This window comes from Ambystoma mexicanum, chromosome 3p, assembly GCF_040938575.1.
Source record: "Ambystoma mexicanum isolate Mex_15411 chromosome 3p, UKY_AmexF1_1, whole genome shotgun sequence".
Classification (NCBI taxonomy): domain Eukaryota; kingdom Metazoa; phylum Chordata; class Amphibia; order Caudata; family Ambystomatidae; genus Ambystoma; species Ambystoma mexicanum.
In genome coordinates this window covers 934129099-934152291 of record NC_090925.1, presented here as the reverse complement: position 1 = coordinate 934152291, position 23193 = coordinate 934129099, and the positions used below count along the sequence as shown (strand labels likewise).

At 42.6% G+C, this 23193-nt stretch overlaps 1 protein-coding gene across 1 annotated transcript in view; it reads left to right on the top strand.

The window, feature by feature from the left end:
- The window catches only part of LOC138581135 (fer-1-like protein 4), a 1598034-nt gene that overhangs the window by 925682 nt on the left and 649159 nt on the right, over nt 1-23193 (top strand). The window contains exon 29 of the mRNA XM_069652231.1: nt 10602-10770. Coding sequence (XP_069508332.1) covers nt 10602-10770 — 169 coding nt within the window. The remainder of the gene's footprint in view (nt 1-10601; nt 10771-23193) is intronic.

Sequence of the window (23193 nt, the reverse complement as noted above, 5' to 3'; positions counted from 1 at the left end):
ATCATATCATATCATTCATAACATCTTGCCGATTGCACTGCTCTTCCTGTGACGTAACTTGGATCTCTGCTTTGCAGAGCCATAAAAGAATTTAATAAACAGATATAGTGCTCCGGTTGCTATATCGGTGTGCGTAGTCAAATCATTGGGTTGATGATCAGATACATCTGTTATAGAGGACTGTTTTTTTAAATTAGAGAATAGTAATCCTCTGAATTTCCTTTTTGCATATATTACTTTACTTTTAGACATTGAACAAGGCTCTTATTTAATATAACTCAGAACCTATCTACATTGCTCAAGGTACTATCTCAAAGAGCTCATCTGAGTAGTACAGTTTCTATGTTAGATACTTCATATCATTATTGATAGAGCTTTGGGTTCAGTTAGGTTTAATTCTATGCCATTCAATGGCCTCATTGAGTCATTTTCTGGCACTTTGTGTCCTGAAGATGAACACTTATTCTTTTTCAAACAACTTATTGTTTCTTATAGTTTAATTTTCACCTTTAACTGTCATAAGTACTGTCCATTTTTAAATTCTTCAAAACCATGTTTTTTCAATAAAGTGTTTTTACCATTGGTGCTTGTAGTATTTTATTTTTCAAACAGCTTTTGTGTTCAATCGTTCGTGTCTTGACCTTCCTGTTTGTTTTTCCTACGTAGATTAATCCACAGGGACAGGTGATCATATATACCACATGATCAGAATTACAATTAGGAAAATATTTTTGTACCCAGGTTTTATTGGTGCCAATGTCTACCTCTTTTGTTTTAGTTGTCATTTTGCAAACTGCACATTGTCCGCAGGGATAGTGTCCTTTGATAGGGTCAAGTCCACACAGTGTGGTTATACTTTCTGTGGGTAGAGTTTTGGTTTTTTAGCCTACTGCTGCTGACACAATTGCTGATGGATGTCGATTTTTTTGTAGGCAAATAGAGGAGTGGCCAGGTTGGAGGTAGCTGTTTTAAATATTTTCCAATGTTTAGAGATGATATTTCGTATAGCCAGACTCTGGTTGGTAAAGGTATTTACGCACACTATCCTGTCATCAAGTGGTTTTTTGATTTTATCTTCTAAGAGTGAGGCCCTGTTGTTGTTAAAGGCCCGTTTTGCTGGTTTTTTTATTTGTTTTTTAGGGTACGCCCTCTTTTTCAATGTATTCTTTAGTAACTGTGCTTCTTCTTCATAGGAAGCTGTAAGGCGCTATTTTGTTTAAGCCTTATAAATTGCCCATATGGCAAATTATCCTTTAGATGTTTAATGTGGTGGCTTTGATAGTGAAGCAATGAATATTTATCTGTGTTTTTATGAAACGGTTTAACTAATAGTTTACCTTCTTCGTGATAGAGAGTGAGATCTAGAAAGTCTATTGAGTCTTGTTCGATTGTCATTGTAAATTTCAAATGACGGTTTAGGCTGCTAAGCCACTCTAGAAATTCCTTCACTTTCTCTGTTGATCCTGTCCAGATAACCATGATGTTGTCTATGTATCTAGACCATGGGTGCACAACATACGGCCCACGGGCCAGTTGCGGCCCGCCATGCCGTTTTGTCCGGCCCGTCAGCAACAAAGACTTTCCTAATGGAGGGCGGCCCGCAAGCAGCATCGGCCGCCCTCCATTAGGAAAGTCTTTGTTGTCTTCCGGGCCGGACAAAACACTGGCCCTCATTGGTTCAGTGCATACGAACCACGCAGCTCCTACGAGCCACGTAGTGCATGTGTGCTGCACCAATGGAGTGCCAGCACTACGGCTGGCGTGGCCAGTAAGGCTTGATGCCGGAAGGCATTTCAGCCTTGCTTGCCACGCCAGCCGTAGTGCCAGAAGCCTCGCCAGCGTTCCAGCACGTCTGGGTAAGTACATGGTGGGGGGGGGGCTGTAGGTTTGTGTGTGTGTGTGTGTCTGTCTGTCTCGGGTCCGTCCTGACTGTGTTTTTTGTTTTTGTATGTATGTTGAGATGCGGAGGTGAGGGGGTGTGTCGGGTGTATTTGTATGTCTGCAGTGTATGTTGAGATGCGGGGGTGGGGGGTGTGTCGGGTCTGCTTGAATGTGTTTGTGTGCCAGTGCAGTGTGTGTTGAGATGCGGATGGTGTGTGTGTGTCGGGTCTGCCTGAATGTGTTTGAGTGCAAGTTCAGTGTATGTTGAGATGTGGGGGTGGGGTGTGTGTCGGGTCTGCTTGAATGTGTTTGTGTGCAAGTGCAGTGCGTGTTGAGAATCGGAGGAGGTGTGGGGGTCGGGTCTGCCTGAATGTGTTTGTGTGCAAGTTCAGTGTATGTATAGATGCGGGGGTGGGGTATGTGTCGGGTCTGCTTGAATGTGTTTGTGTGCAAGTGCAGTGTGTGTTGAGATGCGGAGTGGGTGTGGGGGTCAGGTCTGCCTGAATGTGTTTGTGTGCAAGTTCAGTGTATGTTGAGATGCGGGGGTGGGGTGTGTGTCGGGTCTGCCTGAATGTGTTCGTGTGCAAGTGGATTGTGTGTTGAGATGCGGGGGTGGGGTGTGTGTCGGGTCTGCCTGAATGTGTTTGTGTGCAAGTGAAGTGTATGTTGAGATGCTGGGGGGGGGTTGGAGGGGTCGGGGCCTGCCTGAATGTTTGTTGTTGTTGTGTGCACGTTCAGTGTATGTTGAGATGTGGGGGTGCGGGGTCCGGGTCTGTATGCGTGCATGCTTGTGAGTTTGTTTGGTGAGTTGGGGGTGGGGGGTTCGGGTCTGTATGGGTGCATGGTGTATACTTGAGAGTTTGTATGGTGAGTTGGGGGTGTGGTCTGTATGGGTGCATGGTGTATGCTTGTGAGATTGTGTGCTGAGTTGGGGGTGGGGTGGGTTCGGGTTTGTATGGGTGCATGGTGTATGCTTGGGGTTTATGTGCTGAGTTGGGGGTGGGGGGTTCGGGTCTGTATGGGTGCATGGTGTATGCTTGTGGGTTTGTTTGCTGAGTTGGGGGTGGGTGGTTCCGGGTCTGTATGGGTGCATGGTGTATGCTTGTTAGTTTGTATGCAGGGGTGGGGGGTTTGGGGTCTGTATGAGTATGTATGCATGGTGCATGCTTGGTGGCATGGGGCATAGTGTTTGCTTGAGGAGTGGGTGTCTTGAGGCATAGTGTTTGCATGAGGGGTGGGTGTCTTGGGGCATAGTGTTTGCATGAGGGGTGGGTGTCTTGGGGCATAGTGTTTGCATGAGGGGTGGGTGTCTTTGGGCATAGTGTTTGCATGAGCGGTGGGTGTCTTGGGGCATAGTGTTTGCATGAGGGGTGGGTGTCTTGGGGCATAGTGTTTGCATGAGGGGTGGGTGTCTTGGGGCACAGTGTTTGCATGAGCGGTGGGTGTCATGGGGCATAGTGTTTGGTCGGGGAGTGGGGGCTATGGGGCATAGTGTTTGCTTGAGGGGTGGATGTCTTGGGGCATAGTGTTTGCATGAGGGGTGGGTGTGATGGGGCATAGTGTTTGGTTGGGGAGGGGGGGCCATGCGACATAGTGTTTGCATGAGGGGTGGGTGTCTTGGGGCCTAGTGTTTGCATGAGGGGTGGGGGCCATGGGGCATAGTGTTTGCTTGAGGGGTGGGGGCTATGGGGCATAGTGTTTAATACAAATTAGGGGTTGAAAAAGCCTCCTGCCCTCCACGCCCCACTGCGCCTACCGCCCCACCCGCATTTACTTTTCGGCCCACTATAGCCATCATGTAGGGTACTTTCGGCCCTCTGTCAAAATCAGCTGTGCACCCCTGATCTAGACCATGCCTTTATATGTTGTTCAAAAGGGTTGGTTGCATAGATAAATTGTTTCTCGAATAGTTCAACGTACAGATTTGCCAGGCTAGGCGCCATTGTTGCCACCATGGCTGTTCCCTCTATTTGTTGATAGAAGACCCCTTGGAACTCAAAATAATTTTTGATGAGAGCGAGTTCAATACACCACATGATAAATGAGGTTGCAACCGGGTTGTTGTCTGTTCTGGTAAGTAAGGTTTCTTCCATTGTGTTCAACGTCTCCTGTTGTACAATATTAGTGTAAGAGAGATGATGTCTAATCCTATTAGATAGTTTTCATCTCGATTATAGTCTAGGTATTCAAATTGTCTTGTAACGTCCTTCGTATCTTTGAGGTAGGATTTCATGGTTTTAACATAACCCTTAAGGTAATGGTCAGGAAAACTTTGATAGGGGCTCAAGTATTGAATTAATGCCTGCAACAATAGGTCATCCCGGTGGTTTTATTAGGGTCTTATGGATGTTCAGTAAACAATAGAATGTTGGTATCGAGGAATCTACTTTGATAAGGAAATCAAATTCTTGTTTACTGATCCATCCTCTTTCTTTGGCCTTCGTAACTTTTAATTCTATTAAAGAAAGTAGTTCTTTTGTTGGATCCCACGGGAGTTTCTTCTAATAGGTTGTGTTTTGAAGTTGTTTAAGGCATTCATCTATGTAGTCACTTTGATTCAGTATATCGATCCTGCCACCTTTGTCAGCCCTTTTGATGGTAATATTCTCATTATTTGACAGTTCTTTAAGGGCTTCTCTTTCGAACTTGCTCAGTTAGTAGTGTTGGATTTTTCTAGTTTTTCCACTTTTGCCAAAACCCGTTTCTCAAATACCATGGATTCGGGGGAGAAAGTTTGAGAAGGGGGATAGAATGTGGACGCTGTTCGTAGACCTGTACAGTTTTTCATGGTGGTATCGCTAGTCTCATCTTCCTTTTCTGCGAAGAATTATTTAATATTAATCTTACGCATGAGTTTGTAGAAATCTGTCTGAAATTGAAACAGATCATGTTGTTTAGTGATCTCGCCCTTTGTTAAGTACTTGTTGTTCAATCGTTGTGAGTTTGTGATCTACAAGCAAGTATGCCACCCTTTTTCACTCTACTTTTGCACTCCGCTGTGGAAAATTGTGTGGAGGGGATCTGTGTACATCCAGCTGCAAACATATAAGGTCCCCTCAGCACAATGAACAGGGAGCTTCAATATAAGCTCCTAAGTGTTTATTGGAATCTCCTTTACCAATGTCCCCTGCCAGACCATTGATGTGGATGGTCGGGTAGACAAGGGGTCCAGCTCGCGATTTTCACTGTGTGATGCTAGGCACAGGGGTGTGGAATCTGCAGCTTATCACTAAACAATCCAATGTGAAACCAGGCACAAAGATAGATACAGTTATGCAGAACTGATAGAGAAGCATGCATAGTATCCCTGTCCAAAAATGTGTCCCCTGAGCACAAAAACGTCAGGGTTTTTAAAGGGTTTTACACAGAATGATGCTCATACAGAAGTGTCAGTGTGATACCTTGATTCAGTTACATTAACAATAAACTTCCTAACGCTACATCCTCTGACCTTGGAGGGCATGGCTTTACAGCACCATTTAAGACCTGTACAATTCTGCATGTGCCTAACATGACATAATCCACCACCTTCAGCGGTTCTTTCCATCCTACACAATACAGCCTGAGCTGGCATCTAACGCCCATGTGACTCTCATTCTGGTTCTCAAGCGGCATTGCCCGACTTCAGCAATTAAGTCATGTTATGTTAAAGGTTCTTATACCGTGCATTGTTGCCACCTGCGTGGTCTCTTGGCACTCATGTGGAACAGAGCCCTGGACAGAGTCTGAAGTAACATATACAGAGCCGTGTGGGCTTTTTGTATGTGTGCCAAGCAATTGGCTTTCTATCCGTTCCACATCCCTGAACATGGTTGCTGATGCATAGTTCTATATGTACCATTATCGATTCTAGCAGGGTACATACAGAATTTTTATTTTTTATTGGAGGTCTGCTGCTTTTAGAAAACGGCTCTCCACATACTTCAATAATCATGTACTATTCCAAACGCATAGCCGGAGTCTGAAAACATGTTTACTCACTTTTGCTTTGGTATAGTACATTAACGTGCTAATGAAACTTGTTCAGCTACTTATGCTGAAAATACATCTGCCAACTGCCTGCAGATCAGTACTGCAGAGGCAGTGTACATTGCGTAAGCATATTTTATTTCTCACATTTCATTCCTCACTCAAAAAACCTATCCATGTAAAGCTCACTGTTTGTATTTTGTAATAGGATTTATTCAAAATGTTTCTGTTGTTTTTTAAGCATTTTAATTGTTAGAATGCATTCATGCTTTTCCCCATCCACTGGACAGGGCAGAAATGAGGTTGGATTTAACACTGAGTGGGCAGTATTGCCTGAATTCAGCGGTATTCATTCATATTTTGTAAGTCTAGAGGAGGATACATTTCATGCTGGTGTCTTGAGCGATAACACAGTGACTGCTAGTGGACCACTACAACAAGGGCCGATCATAACAACATGTTTTCAGTGCTCTGTAATGCCAGCACAGCTGCTGCTACCGACCATAGCCCTGGGACTTAATGACGTACTGTAATACACTATCAGCTAATGTTTGTCCCCATGTTATTGTTTTAATGCTGCATGTGCATATCCTTTCTTTTCATGGTAATATAGAATACATGGCTTTTTGCAATCTGGCAACCCTGGGGCAGGTGAAATTGACAATGCCAGCTTAATTTCTGCAAATGCTTTTTCTGCCTCTTGTCTCAATAACAATGGTTAGGCAGTGTTTAAATGGGTCATACCTGTAAATGCTTCATTATTGATGCCTAGCAATAGCCTAATATCCACTGATAGCAGCAGCCTGTTATGCCTAAAAAGGATCTAATTTGACTGATTCCTACTAATGTAGGCACATTTAAGATTGCTTTAATTCTTGACTCTGTAAGATTTGTATTCCCTGCTAATATTTTGTATCTGTTGAATGCACCTCCTCTTTAGAGAACTGTAATGCTTGTTTGAAAGCTTTGTGCCCCTTTGGCCTTAATATCACCAGTGTGTCTTATTTGCACGCTTCATGAGGGGGTGATGTCACCAACAGGCCCTCTACATACTGTACCACTGTTAAACCTAACAGAAACTTATTATTGTCTACATCTCTCTTCAGGACTGGGGAAAAGAGGGTTGATCTTTCCTTGTACACCTGTGGTAAACCAGTCCACATAAATCTGTGTTCGGAATGAGTAAAGGCAAAAGGATACTGACAATAAAATGTATGTAGACCTAAAAGTTATGGTGAAAAGTATTTTGTGTCTGATCAGTTCTTAATCCAAGTTCACTTTATGACATATGGTGTCATAAGTAATATAGTCCATATACAGTCCACCACCCCTCGTACAAAGTATGTTAGTGTAGCAAGGTGGATTAGGGTGCCCATGTTTCAGTTTGGGGACAGGTGGGAGATCCAAACAAGCACGCATACATAGCCCGTATTAATGGGCCTCCCCATTCCTAAGGTTATTCCCCTGCCCACCATCCAGTCTACCTATGGTTATTGCGCTGTAGGGGAACTGTTGTCCGAAGGTTACTCAGGCACCGGGGAGAATTAAGCTGGGGCAGAATTTCTTCTGTGAAGACCAAATTAAAAGCTTTGCCAATCTATCAGTCAGAAGAACGCGTGAAACCAATCTTGACTGCAAAAGGTGGCCTTCCCCGAATGATAAAGAATCTAGAAACTAAACCAAGCTCTGAAAATTCAGAAGCAGCTATAGTCACGACCCTTAAGGATCTACGTTCAGAGTTCTGGAACCCAACCATACTGCAAAGTTTGCTAAACAAGAAAGCTTTCTGCCCCATTCAGTTCAGGTCAACATCCAGGAGACACTTTATGGCTTCCTGAATAACACAACTAGTCCACTTCCAGAAAATTTGCAAGCCATCTCAGATTCTCTGACCCAAGATGAAGATTCTTTTTCTGCAACTCTGAGGGATGATCCAGCAAGAAACGGTATCATGGAACGATCTGCTGCCCATGGCCTCGCCAACAAGTACCTGTGATACTCAAAAGTATTTTGATCAAACAGTCAACAAGCAATTAGCCATTGTAAAACAACAAAGCCAGACTTTCCTCAAGCTTATTTTAAGTTTGTTTTCAGAGATGATGCCAAAATGTTCCTCTGGATCTTTGAGCAGACCAGCTAGGCTGCCGATTGGGACAAAACCCTATGGCCTCAGTACATAGATCCACTACTCACCTGTGAACTACAGGCCACCTACAAGAACCTTAATGCTGCCAGGCAAAACCAGTATAAGACTCCAAGCTGTGGAAATTTGGAGTCTCTGAGGTTCAAGAAAGCATTACTGCCAGCAGATATAGGAGACTGGACCATCACTGCTTGATTCCCTAAAGCCATTTGTATTCAGAATCCACTTTGTAGAAATGGCTGCATAATCTGATGCTGAAGAAGACCAAGGCCATCTTATCGTGGAGCTGATAATGCATCTTCCAAACTACTACACAGCCTGTCATGCAGTTACATGAGCCTTCTCTGGAAAATGTAATTCAGGTGGATACTGGTTTCAGGCCCAACGATGGAGGGCGCTTCAACCTGGAGACAGCCACGAAAGCCAGTCGCTGCACCCCTGAAGGAGGGAGCATTTGGAAACTATGGGAATTACAGCAGTGGCCTTCAAAGGCCCAGTCAAAGGAGAAGGACATCCAAGCCTACTCCTCTGATTCCTTGTGACACCTTATGGTGGAAACCATGGACCATCCCACCTATCAATTGTTACACTTGTGGGAAATTTGAGCATAAGGCAAGACCTTGCCCTACTGCTGCAACCCCAGAAACAATGGCCCCATGGAAGCTTAACTCAGCTCAGGACGATGGGTAGTTCAAACCATAAGATGTAGATCCCGAAGACAATAGAAATGAGAAAGACATGCCCAGCCAGGGAGAGACAGGTCAAAGCTGATATCTCCCAATGATGTGTAAGGTCAATCAGCAGGGGCGTTGCTAGGGGGGGGGTAAGGGGGCTATAGCCCCTGATCTTTTGGTTGTAGCCCCGGATAGAATATCAGGAGCTACAGCCAAAAGACCAGCTAGCCCCCAGTCCCAACAGTTCCGACAGCAGCTTAGCCCCGGGTCTTTTCCAGACCTAGCAACTCCCCTGTCAATCAGTAACAGCTGTGGTTCATCCAGTGAGTCGCCAGTTAGTTGTCTGCAGACAAGCTACTGCCAAACCAATTAATCCTGGTGACCTGTGTGCATGGAGACTGGCAAATATATCCCAAGGCACACTTACGCTTTTCTGTGGATAACTAGTTATTTCAAGCTGAAATAGCCATGATGCCCAGACTTCAACACCAGTACATCCTTGGCACCTGCCTTCAGAATTTAGATGCTTGATTTCGGAAGAATCAGAAAAAACACTAGATTAGCAAGTGGCCCTAGATGTACCTGAGAGGGCGAAGAGTGAAGACAGATACAAGGATGAGTGGTCCGGAGAATCCGCGGAATGTTCAAAATACCCCTGGGATTTCCTTAATTCCTCTGGCTCCAGCATGAGCCCTCCTATCAAAAATCCCTAAATTGGGCATGGAAGGAAAGGGGGGCTTGTGTGATGAAATCTCCCCTCTGACCGCTGCTGTGAATAGTGGGGTAGCTGAAGGCATCCATGCAGGTTTCCTGCTAGGTCTGGCACCTGGCTTACCTGTAATGCTAATGTTTGTCCTCGGGAGGTGATGGGAGTAACTGAAAACATGGCCACCACATCCCCAGGAACAAAGCATGAGCATTGTAATGAAGCAGGGTGTTAGACCGTTAACAGCAAGCCTAGAAGAATGACGGGAGCAGCTCGATCTGCAGGCTCACAAACGAGCCGGTTGAGACTGCTGAACGAAGGGAGGTGGAACTTTACCTGTCCAGCCCCGGTCAGAGTCCTCCATAAAGGGACTGTCCCGCAAAATAAAGGACAGTTGGTGACATCCTTTCTCTGCTTCCCTGAAACAGAGCTTCGTTCTGAACAGGGCCCGATTGACAACTGGACACCCATGGGGTCTGTACCTCATCTCTGTGTCAGCCAATCATGGGCTTTAGTGGTGCTGCCACCTTATGACCTACTAAACCTGGCTGCCAACGTTTGCCTGTTCAGGGCAAGGCACCTTTACTACATGAAAATTAGAATTTATTATTTTCACGTTCACAATTCAGAGCACTTAGAAACATTTTCACCAGTGAAGATACACACCTGAGAGAACTTAATTGTTTTGCAATGTTGAGATTGTAACATGTAAGCATGGCATTGAGGTGCGTTCGGGAAGCGGTAGACGTTGTAGTTGTTCAGGCTCTATGAGGGGAAGGTTTTGTGAGGTTCTGTTAATGGACTCATGTGGGTCTGTTTGGGTGTGTGTGTTGTCCCATGGGGGAAGTGTGAATTGGTGCTGTGGTGGTGTTAATGACAGTGGTCCATTAATAGTATCCCGTAGAAGCATGCCGAGCAGATGGGGCAACATACAAGACTGCAGCCGACCGCCTATGACCGAAATAACCCTTAACACTCCTAGTTCCTGCACCTTCCCTAATTGGTGTCCTAGTCTTACCATCGCTGGTTTTGCACCCTTCCTGTTACTGTTTGAGCCCAGGAGGCAGAGCACTCTGGTGTCATTAGTACTGCATGACAATTGATGTGAGTGTGCTTTATCAGCAGTGCTGTATTTATCTGAAACTCACCCACTGCCCACCTCAGTGGGAGTTAACACAGCGCTTCAAACATAGAATAACGACGAAGATGGAACTTTGTATGTTTTCAGAAACTCCCGGAGCAGGTGTACTTGCATCCGCCCCTCAGCATCTTCGTCGTTGAGAAGAGAGCGTTTGGTCGTACAGTCCTTGTTGGCACTGCTGTGGTCTCAGAGCTCATGAAATTCTCCCCGAAAGAGATGGAAGAAATGACTGACGAGCCTGAACCGGAATCTAAACGTGAGTTTTGGAAGAGCTACATTTTCTTTGTAAATTAACTGCTTACTGAGTCCATAGTTAATGCCCTTATACATAACCTTGAATAGATCACAATGCAGAGTGGAGTCCATTAATACTTCACCCCCATTCTGGTCACAGTCATTCCTTTGTAGGAGCAAGGCCATTTCTGGTAAACATATAACCACGCCCCAGTCTTTATATTAAGTGCAAATTGCATGTAGGGAACCTACAATGTTAGCACTTACCTTACGTGATGTTGGATCCTCTGCATGCAATTTTCATCTTTTATAAAACGGAGTGAAAAATAAACAACAAAAACAGACGATATTGCTTTAACTGCCTGAGGTCATTTTGAGGATCCATGTGGTTCTGCACAACTTTCTAACATTTTTCAGGCAGATTTCGGGAGTAGGGCAGAATTTCCATATTAGCTTCATGTCTCTGCTACGCTTGACAAATGCGGTGCACTTCCACTAGACTTGTTGGCATTTGTTCCCGATATATATTACAATCAACGATTTATTATTTATGTATTAGCTCTTGTATTTCCTCCTCTTGGTTATTAATTACTTTTCTTTCCATTTTATTTCAAAGAAGAATAAGAGGAAAGGGTGATCCCACCACTGTTGGCAAAATATAACAAATTATATTAAATGTGGTTTCATTATTTAGTATTATACTTGGAAAATAGGTTGTACTCTACATTGCTTATCCTTTGTTCCTTGTCTTTTGTAAAAAGACACCTTTCATGTCAGATGGCATGAAATTCTACCACCTCACGTTTCGCTGCCATTTTTTTTCAATATTTATATTATTTGCATGATGTTATGTGTGATGAACTCTATTACAAGCCATCCTCTTCGCATCATTGGCTTATGCTTGCTATTTTGTTGGACATTGATGAAATGGTATTGTGTTGCAACATTTCAGTTTCCATTGTGATGTGTTTCTCTGCTGCAGGATCGTTGAACTTCTTGTTGTGGACTATGCTTGCTCAAAGAGCTTTGCAGGGTTTTTACTAATATGACAAGGCTTCTTTAAGACTGTAATATTCAAGGAAGATTGTCTGATTGGATAATCATTGACAACATCTACTACTGTTCATGTCGAATATTAAATGCTAACTGTTGGCTCCAATGTAGTGATTGTGTTGAAAAGGGCTATGGTAAATTGCTAAAACTATGACTAATAAAAGAACATCTTTTTTATTTATATTGTTTTATAATATTGTGTACTGTACATTTTGTATTGAGATGTCTGTACAGTGAATTATTATATTTTTAAGGGTAAATTGAAATTTAAAAAAGTTGGGAATTATAGGCAGTCTACTTGACACAAGTCATTTATAATTTATACGTGTTGTTTCACTTTACACAATTGAGCTCATTTTCGAAGTTCCTGGAGCATTATTGAAGGTATTATATTCTAGGGCAGGGTTAAGCGAGATTTAATATCTGTATTCATGATAATGGGGATTTTAATTATTTTTGCTGGTGGAGTGGGGGCAAGGAAAGGGATGACTGTTTCCGCTGCGCATACCTGCTCCACCTGCAAATGGTCACATGGTATTATGCTTGCAAGACATTTTCATGCTGATTCGACAGGAATCCATTGTAAATGCCTCCTTCGAGCCTAACTTGCGCGAGGCATTCGCACACTTTTTGCACTACAACATGCATAATAAATACTTTACAGCGATTTCACTTGTTGACACTTTTTTTGCACTTTGTATTCCCAATGACGAACATTTGCACAGAGGGGACCAATTTGCGCAATGCAAATTAAATTACTCCTTTTTGAAAAATGAGTGCCTATTCTAGTCACTATTGATTCTCATAAATATACATCCAATTACCCGTTATAGCAATATTGTTTATTTCTTTGTTTCCCAAATGTAAACCTTTTTTTATTTTTTTAAATGTGTTTATTGGTTAAAACAAACCTTATACACAATTCATAGAATGCATTAAAATACTGTTATAAAGTTTAAATAGAAATACCATATGATCATAAAATACATCAAAACTCTCACTAAAATTATTAAATGTCATTAATTAACACACAGGCCTTTTTCCAAATAAATATGCTGGATCCGTAATCACTACTGATTCTGCCCCCAACAAGGTACTCCACAACTGATCTCCTTCTCTACTCGGCTCTCAGGTAATAACATTAGCATACCCTTTTGCATAAAAAGGAGACATAACAGGGCATTGGGCCTCATTACGAGTATAGCGGTAAGGCAACAATGGCGCCAGTATCGCTACCTGCACCATTGCTACCGTACCACCATACTACGATTTCTGCTCGCGGGTGCCCTTGCAGCCACCAGGTTTTACCGGGTGGCCGTACCGGCACCTGCAAGCAGAACTTGATGGTAGCAACGGTACCGCTAACAACGGTACCGTTGCTACCACCCTCCCCATTCCCATTGAACCCTATGTGGCTGAAATGGGAATGGGGAATAATTTTTTACCGGCGCCCAGAAAAGGGCAATTACTGGGTCCGGCAAGGTCGTGATGACATGGTAATTGCCCTTTTCTGGGTGCCGGATACAAATCAATACTGGCAGCAGCCGTGCCAGGCACGGCTACCGCCAGCCTCGTAATGAGACCCATTGTGTTATGATATGAAGCGCTGACTCAATGGACCAGTTACATAATCAGCACATTCTTTCCTCTGTGGGCAATTTCAGCCAACTACCTGTATGCTTCAAGGTGGGTAGGGTGTTCATACAAAGGTAGGTAATACATTTTCTGATGGAGGTACAATACAATGTCCCTAAATAGGTACATGGGACATTTCTACCAAAATCCTGTGTGCTATATTCAACATATAGTGGCAAGGAGGACAATCAATCCACATTGTTACAATAATCAAAGGCTCGTGCCTTCTTTAGTACATAGCCCCAATTAGGAAGGATTGTTAATTCATCAAGCAAGAGATTCAAGTCTGTGAGTTGACTAGTCATATCATTACGTAATTGCAGGCAGGAGGATCTCATTCTTACTAACAGTTGTATTTGCTACTGATAGATAATAAAGAAGACTATTGGGCTGTTCAATAGCATGTTGTATAGTAATATACATGATAATACGCTGCGTAAGCTAGCGTGATCTTAAAGATTGTACACCCAATTCACACCGGAGAGCCTCCACAGGAACTGATCGGGGAACCCCAGAATAGATCTGAATATCTTCCCTTCCAATCTCATCACCCAATTTATAAGTTGCCTGGGACTGCAGCTAGCATATATAAAATTCCTGGGACGATACTTTTCCAATAGAGAGCGGTCAGCGCCACAACATTTACCTCCCTTAAGGTGAATACTTTTAAAAAAAAAGAAAACATTTCTTTAAAATCTTAGAGCAGATATTGTGATTATAAAATTCCAACGTGGGAGAACTACATAGGGGAAAACCCAAATATATGTATTGGTTGACCACCTTCAAACGAGTCCCATTAATAGACCAAAGTGCTCAATAATCGGACCTTTTTGAGTCTGCTTTCAGTTATTTGGTGTGAAGAGGCAGTGAATGTTTTTGGAGATTAGTTGGATTCAAGGCAGGGATTATGAAAATTCAGTGATATAACCTCACCCTTTGCAAAATGCATTAGGAAACAGTCTACATTATAATCCACTATAGTTTATACAAATGTAATGTATACACGCCATTATAATGTATTAAACACACAGATGTCTCACCACCCTACGTCCCACTGAATGGAGTCTTCCTATTCTTTGTAATGTCTTGCTTTTCTGACCAGGTACTTCCATTATAGTCCAGTATGACGGTCCAGTTAGACGAGGCGAACAACCACTCTTCCTCCGTATTAGCGCTTTGCAACGCCCATTTGTTTGCTTTACAAGATAGACAGAAGGCAAAACAGTTGCCTTACTCCGTATTTATCCCTCTCTGCTCCAGCAGGAAATGAGCTGCAGCACTGTAGGGACATCCGTGGAGGGTCAGTTACGGGCCAGGGCCCCCACTCCCTGCACACTAATTCTTCCACACCGCTTTGGATCGATCATTGAGCTGACTGCAAACAGCACACGCACGCTGTGCATATAAACGAAGAGTAAACGGCATGGCAGGTTCCATGCATATTTATTATTGGCTTTGCTCAGAAATTAACTTTGATTCCAGAAGCACCTACTGTGCAATATGTTCACTCTCAATTGTGTAAGGAAGGATGCGATTTGGAACACTAAATGGGCGTACAGCCAGCTCAGCAAACATTGAAAGATTGTGTTATACACAGCGGACGTTATTTTATCAGCCATGCAATGTGTTCCAATGACTAGAAACGATTTTAGGTAATCGTACTATAAAAAGTGCAGGTGAAATGTCACTTTTCTTAGCTCTGCCTTCCCCTTGCTCATGATCAGATGTGGCATTTGTGAATGGGATCTATTATCATTCCATTTCGGCATAACCCCTTCACAGTTGCCATAAGTGACCTTGATCAACAGGAAGAGAGTGGAACGAGATGGATACTACAAAACACCTAAAGAGAGACACTGAGTCAATGACAAGCGGGGTGGGGGGGAGTTTGATCCAGAACAACAAAGGTTATAATTTATGTTAGGCAAGATTGTATGCAGTACCCTGTGGGAGACTGCACCAGCCTTGTCCTCTTGGCAATAGGTAACCCAACCAGTGCTACATAGGTTGGTAGAGTGACTGAGCACCCAGACTTATCTCAAGAGGGGTCAATGTGAGCTGCAGGGTTGCAACATAGAGTTTCACAGTGACAAGTATCCAAATAAAACTTATGCTCAAGGTTTCTTGATTAAACAATTATTTATTAATTTAACAGTCAGTTTGACTAAACCTTCTTTGGAAGGGAGCAAATATGTAACACTTAAATATTACACACTCTCAGTTTCAATAAATCAATCGATACGCTTTTAGGATGGCACACAGGCACTTCCTACACCCTGAGGTGACTTCAATAACTAGGACACTGTGGACATTGATATGTCTCTGGTAATTTTAGAGCAATACTGAGTTTGGTGTCAAAAGGAAAAGGTTAATGAACAAAACAATCGTTAACAAGTTTCCCAAACAGGTAAGCACTTTTGAACCCCCCAATGCAATGTACATTAACCCTTTCCCATCTATAGTAAAGAACTTATGTCTTTTTGGAGGGACTGATCAAAAGACAAAGTCAGAGGTTAGAATAGTCTTCAGGGACCCGGAACTGCCAATGTCACTTGAACAAAGTCTAGGGTGGCCGAGGCACTTCTTGAAGGTAAGTAAAAAGTCTTACACAAAGTTATAGAGAGTTTTGTAGAAACATAAATCACTGTTGGGCCACAAGCTGGGAGGCTTGTGGAGGGCAAAGCTGCAAGCAACTCTGCAAAAGGTAGCAAATTCAAGTCTCCACTGAGAGCAAGCAAGCTACACAACAAGAGGTAAGTACCCTTTAGTTCACGGTACCTTAGATCTGAAGAAATTGGTTCCATTTGGCTTCTGTTCTTGTTGTACTATGGCATGTAGTATGGCAGATCCTGTTGTTCCTGGGCCTCAGTCGTGGGGACAAGAGGGAGGACGTCTGGGGACTCCTGCAATATGATTTGAAGGTTGGCGGCAGCAAAGGGCAAAGTTCAGATCAGTGGCACTTTGCAGTTTCAGCTTCTCGTAAATGGCACCACTGCGGTTCATGGACACCTTGTAGACTTCCCTTGCTTCTGGGGTCCAGCACTCTGTTGATGCGGCTCCGGCTTGGTCAACCTTGCTTCGAGGGAGTCCAGAGGATCTTCTGGAGCTCGGGTCCGCTTAACAACGATGCACTCAATTCTGGTGTTCCTGTCCCTGGCACTCGGTTCCTGCAGCAGCAATCGAAGTACAGCCAGCAAAGAGAGGATTTCCAGATGTGTTCGTCTTGGGGTCGATTGGTCCCATCAACCCAAGGGCAGAAGTCGTCCTTTCCAGGGCTTCTCTAGTCGAGGTGAATTTGGAGCTTCAGCACTGCACCAGGGCTTCACCGGGCATAGCAACGGTCCAGGAGTTGCAGCAAGCATCTCTTCCATGTTCTTCGGATTCCTTCACCCAGTGGTTGACTCTGCCTTCCTTGCAAAAGACCTTGCCTTTTATGCAAGTTTCTCTCATTCATTTGCAGCCTAGCTGTCACTCACACAGCAGGGTGGCTGGCCTTCAAGGACAGCCAGCCAATCACATTTGAATGCATTCCTGTAAACAAGGAGACTAAGCACAGGGAGTTTTGGGAACCTCCCTCACTTCCTGCCCTGCCGGACATGCTGGAGCCATAGACGGGCTTCACCAGTGAACCCGCCAAGACAAATTGAACAAAGGGACCAAACCTGGTTTGACGCGCAGAGTAAATCTCAAGCAGGACTTTTCCAACAAGAAATGGTGAAAAAGAAGACCGGGGCCATTTTGACAAAATGGGCACCCATTGCTGCTATACTGCAGCTGCGATCGCAGCCCGTGGTAAAAACACACTATGGTAGAAAAAAGTAAACCACTGCCACCAGCCATTAATTGTATAAAGGGTAACATAAAAATGTTACATGATAAAGTACACAAATGGGGTTACCAAGTAACCCCTCGAGCACTCTATGTAAGATCGTTTGGGCTGGGTCTACAAAGTTACCAAAGGTAAGTAAAGTCAATTTCACTTTACTGCTCTTGGAAACAGTAGTTTAACCAAGAGAAGGCATTTAAACCTTTAGGAAATCCAAAACACTTCCCTGTGCTACTGCACTGAAGGCGCTGTGTGTCACAATGTAAAAAGATGATGCCTATGGAGTTTGTCAGATTCCACAACCAAAAGAAATACAGTGTTCAAATCAAAGATAAATACATGAGAGAGTGGGAAAAAAGGTCTCACTCTCTCCAGGATAAAAATGAAAAGTCCTAAAGTGCAGCAAAAGAGCTGGGGGTCTCTAAGGTAGAAGCGAATATGTACATTTATGAGAATTATCCCTAACAAGTTACAATAATAATCCTGCAACTTCTGCACTGTCTAGAAAAATTAGACCTATATAAAGTTAAATAGGGATAAGCAGGTATGAAATTAATAGCATTCCTGACTCTACTACATCGTAATAGTACCAATAATCGGAATCCAAAGAGAAATATTATATATAGTACCACATTTTATTAACACTTAATTATACATAATAACACATTTTATTAACAATTTCATTATGAAATCAATAAAAACATCTCATATTTCAATAAAGTGACAAGTGCAATTATTGAAGTGATTCATACAAATGACTTCATAAAGTGTATACTACTAACACCTAAAAAACGAACACCAGAGAACTTATTAGGCTAAAAAAATGTATTCATTCCTTTTCATTGGTTGCCAAATTACAATTGGGAGCATACATTAATTAGCAATCATGCTTAACCATACAGGTATTACAAATACCAAAGCTACTAATATATAGCTCTTATATACATCAATGTTTAGTTGATTGAACTGCTATTCAGTGCAGCCAAACAAAGACCCAACATGTTTCATTCTGCTAAAAAAACATTGGTAAAGATGGTAGAACTTCTTCAGCGGTGGAACACAACTCAGCAAAGGCAGAGTTCTCAATAGACAATGATCTTCTTTGGATCAAATACGTTCCAGTAGTAGAAGTGAATTCTTAGACTCTTGTAGTAAAGACATGCCTATAGACATAGTGCAGAAACCGCTGTAATCAGTGCTGTTATTAATTATATTAGTGCTACTCTTGAAATTAATTCAAACATGGAGCACTTACCACCAAAATAATTTTAGTTCATTCTTGGTGTACCAAGCGTCTTAACGATAGACATCACCCTATTAATACAAGCACACAAAACCCCAAAGTGTTGTCAATAAATCCACTCGCTAACAAAGAATCGTCCACATAGTACACAACTAATTTAAAAAACTCAACTTGAACATTGCAGATTCCTCTTAAAAGACTGTTAAAGACGAGAATAATTTAAATTCGTTACCTATAGAATATTGTCTATTTGAACAATACAGACATTTCTTTCATATATTGGTTTTTCAAAAGTATTTACAAACAGCTGAACGAAAAGCTCACAATTCACTTTCAACGGTGTTCAACTCCACATTTTGTTAAACAGGATTTGCAAACGGTCTACTTACTCGATACGGAGCCGGCAGGTAAACAAGTCAGTAGATGTAAATACTAAATCGCTCAGTCTTCTAAATGCAGCCGTCAATGGTACATTGCATCTGTAAATGAAGGGTAACATAATATGTGTTACCATATCGCAAAGTTTGTTCGCCAACTCTTTCTAGCATACATTTCATGTATACACTGTGTAGCTTACCCTGCATAACAGCTATTGCTTGGCGGTCAATCTGTGAACACTTCTTCCGTGGAGACAGGCATTCTCGTTAACACTCATAGTTAAGAATGCCGTAAAAGTCACGTGCTACTATATGGCAGGATACGTGAGAGGCTCTCTTATTTAAATGCGCTAAGCTGGCAGCCATTTTAACAAGGGGTTGGTACTCCTATGTTTGTTAGAAAAACACTCATATATAATTATTTTCAACATGAACCAATCTAGCATTTCAGTGAAGCTGAATTCAACACTTTTGCATGCATGTATTAGCCGTTGTTCTTGCTCGCAAAGCTTCTTTTTATCATTGCCCAAATTCCCACTTGATGGTATTTGCATAAGAATGCTCCATCTCAACATGTCACATGTGTGTCCCATTGCTAGAAAATGTCCAACTAACAGTGCATTGAATTCGTTTTTACGACTGCAAATTTTATTTTCAATAACACATGGTTTTGCTTTTCTCTTCGTTTTTCCTATATATAGCTTCTTGAGGGGCACCAACTGGCATGGACTACATGTATTACAGTTAGAGAATTGTCTTTGTGTCCAGGGTCTAGCTGGACATATATTCACCTTTTTTGTTCTCTTAGTTTAGGCACAACTACAAGTGCCGCATGGAGAATGACCTGTAGGTTTTGACAAACCCCAGGCTTCAGAATACTCAATTGATTGTTATTAGAAGCACTCGCATTGTTTCTGGTCAGTAAATCTTTTAGATGTTTACCACATTTAAAAGAACAGAGTGGTCGATTGACTGGACAACTTCCACCTTCCAAAATTTGACCATTTTTCTTTACGATGATATTTATTTTGTTAGACAGATGATTGAATGTACTTACGAATACAATATTATCATTTTTGTTGTTCTTGGTTTTGTAATCTAGCAGTGCTTCACGGTTGTTATTAGCTGTTCTTTTCCATCCGTTTTTAACTAAAGTCTTAGGGTAGCCTTTTCACCGTAGTTTAGCACTGAACAATATGGCTTCACTGTCAAATGCTCCATTGCAAGAGTTATTGTGTTGTAATCGAAGGAACTGACCTCTGGGTAAGTTCTCTCGCGCATTGTGTGGATGGCAACTGGAGAACATTAATAGGGAATTCCTATTTGTTAATTAGTGAAAAGACTTAACTTTCAATAAGTTTGCTATTTTATCTACCCAATTGGTGATATCTAAGAAATTAATTTCAGAGGAACGAGAGCTTGCAGTAAAGTTCACAATCAATCTTGTTGATTCAGCCATCTTAGAAAATCTTTAAATGAGGTAGTATCTCAGTCCAAATGATAAGGATATTATTGATATACCTTTTCCATAATTGTATTATTTGAAAAAATTGATTGGACTCAATTAAAATGTTGTGTAACTAGTGAGTCGACATAACAATTTGCCACTGATGGTGCTACTTAAGTACCCATGGCTGTTCCATTTATTTATTTTATTGTTTGCTTGTTAGGCGCTTATATGGGAAGTGAATACTGTTTCATAGTGCTCAAAGGGTAACAGGGAGGGGACAAGGGGATATAAAAACTATAAAAATACATATGAATAGTAATACAGTGAGAGGAGAGGGGGGGACCAACCTACTATGCCTTGTGAGTGTTCAGAATGTGCAAGTGCAGAAGGGAGGGGGAATGGGATAGGTGCTGTGGTTCTCATGGGTGAGCAACAAATGAAGTGCAATGTAAGTTAGGTGTGAGCCTCCAGGGTGGAGGGTGACCCGAGGCAAGTGCTGAGGATAGACAGAAGCTGGGGGGGATTTGGTGTGGGGTTCAGGGCCCCGTGGAAGCATAAGGGCCCTGAACACCAAATAATCAACTGTGAGATTAGCAGAGGAGAGCAGGGGGAAGCCAAAAGTAAAGAGGAAAGTCTTGAGGAGCTTCCAGAATTTAAGAAAGGCCTGCTCAAGGGAGGGGGAGGCTGTTCCAAAGAAGGGAGCCAGCTGCAGAAAGAGATCAAACTCCTGCCCTCTGTTTAGCAAATCGCTTTACAAATAAAGAGTTGGTGCCAGAGGAGCGCAGGGGTCTAGGGGAGGAATATTTAGTAACAGAGAGTTGCAGATAGTGTGGTCCCTTTCCCCAGAAAGCCTTGTGGATGATACAAAGGGATTTGAATTTAATCGGTGAAGCAACTAGGAGCCAGTGAAGACTTTTTAGGGCATGAGAGCTGCGGTCCCTGGGCTTGAGGCCAAGGATAAGTCTTGCTGCCCTATTCTGGATTAGTTGGATAGGACATAGAGTGGACGAAGGAAGATTAAGGAGGAGGCTATTGCAATAGTCAAGCCTAGAGAGAACCAGGACTCGGGTAACATTGAGCTTCTGGGGGAAGGTGAGAAAAGGTAGAATTCCTTTGAGAAGGAAGAGCTGAAAGTGGGACTTCTTGCCAATGTCCTGAGTGTGAGGGAGGAAGGAGAGAGAGGAGACGAAGATAGCTTTGAGGTTTCTGGCTTTGGGGGAGAGAGCAGGGAGCCCATGGAGGAAGGCAAGAGTGAAGGGAAGGATCTGATGGAACATTTTGTTGTTGAACAAAAAATAATTCTCAGTTAATGCCATTTTGGTACACCATAATATGAAGCTATTTGGGGTAGTACCTCCAGTACGTTTAGTCAATAGCAGTTGTTCAATCGTATACAAAGTTTCCGTTTGTGTAATACATGTATATAAAGAAACAATATCGAGACTTACTAGCAATTGAGTATTAGCATCAAATGGGAAGTCTTCTACTACCTTAATGATATCGGTAGTATCCTGTATAAATGTAGTCATGGTCAAAATAAAAGGTTTAAGATGTTTATCTACAAATTTTGAAAGAGGCTCTAAGATGGAACCAGTACCTGCGACAATTGGACGCCCGGGTGTGCTGTCAAGTGTTTTATGCATTTGGGGTAAAATGTAGGAATAGACGGTAATTCTTCTTTCAAGTACTCTTGTTCCTGTTTACAAAGCCAACCACGAGAAAAAGCTTAATCTACCTCCATATCTATCAGGAGGTGTAAGCGAGATGTAGGGTCTTCTGTAATTTCTTCGTAAAAGGACGTATCATTTAACTGACGATCACATTCATTAATGTACGATAGATGATCTAGCATAACTATCGCTCCTCCTTTATCTGTAGAATAATGTCCTTATTGTTTGCCAAAGTTTTAATAACGTCACGCTCACCTCGTGAGATGTTACGATATACTTTATTTTTGTCTTTTGATTCCAGTTTTTCCAAATCATATAACACTCTTTACTCAAATACAAAAGATTCAGGTGTGTGACTGTTAACAGGTCGGCAGAAAGATGAAGGATTACGCAGACCACTAGGGTTCTCTAGCATCTCGCTAATAACCTTTTGAAAATATTGTTTTAAATGTATTTTTGTGAAAAGTTGCTATATATCTGTCCTTAGTTTACATTTGTCATAGTAGTTGGTGGGTACAGACCTGATGCCTTTATTTCTACAACAGCCTTTCATCTGCACTAGGGGCCCGATTCATGGAATAATTTTGCGTGGATAATATGGAACACCCGTGTGAAATGGTTTGCAGGCACCCGTCTGACGATTCATGGAACACAATGCGCGGGGCTTACCAGAGACTTGCGATGAATCTGCGTGGGTCCAACACGTCATTGTGACACATCGAACGCCTTGTGCGAGACTCCCAGAGAAGAGACATACCGTCTTGCGCTGTCACCTAAAAAGGAGGCGGAACACGTGGAATGGGGAACAACAAGCGTAAATGTGGGCATTACGTGGGAAGTACCACAGTAAAATACTCGCAATGGCCACACGCGCGCTAACAACACTTATTCATGGAATTGAACAGGGCTCACCGGCGCGCAGAAAAAGATGCGCTAATTTGGAAACACATCCGCCATGCAAAAGCTGTCGTAAGCATCACTGTGCACCAAAAACAATGCATAAAAAGATTGCGCAAAAACAAACACGCATATACAGCTACGATGAATGTGCCATTTTCCGCAGCAGTGATTGTGGACACCGCAGGAGGAGGAGTATAGCTAGGGCCTGCATTGTTTTACCCAGGACCAGCCTTTTTTGGATGCCTGATGACCAGGTCTGTGCCAGGTATAGGTTTTGACCTAATATCATAT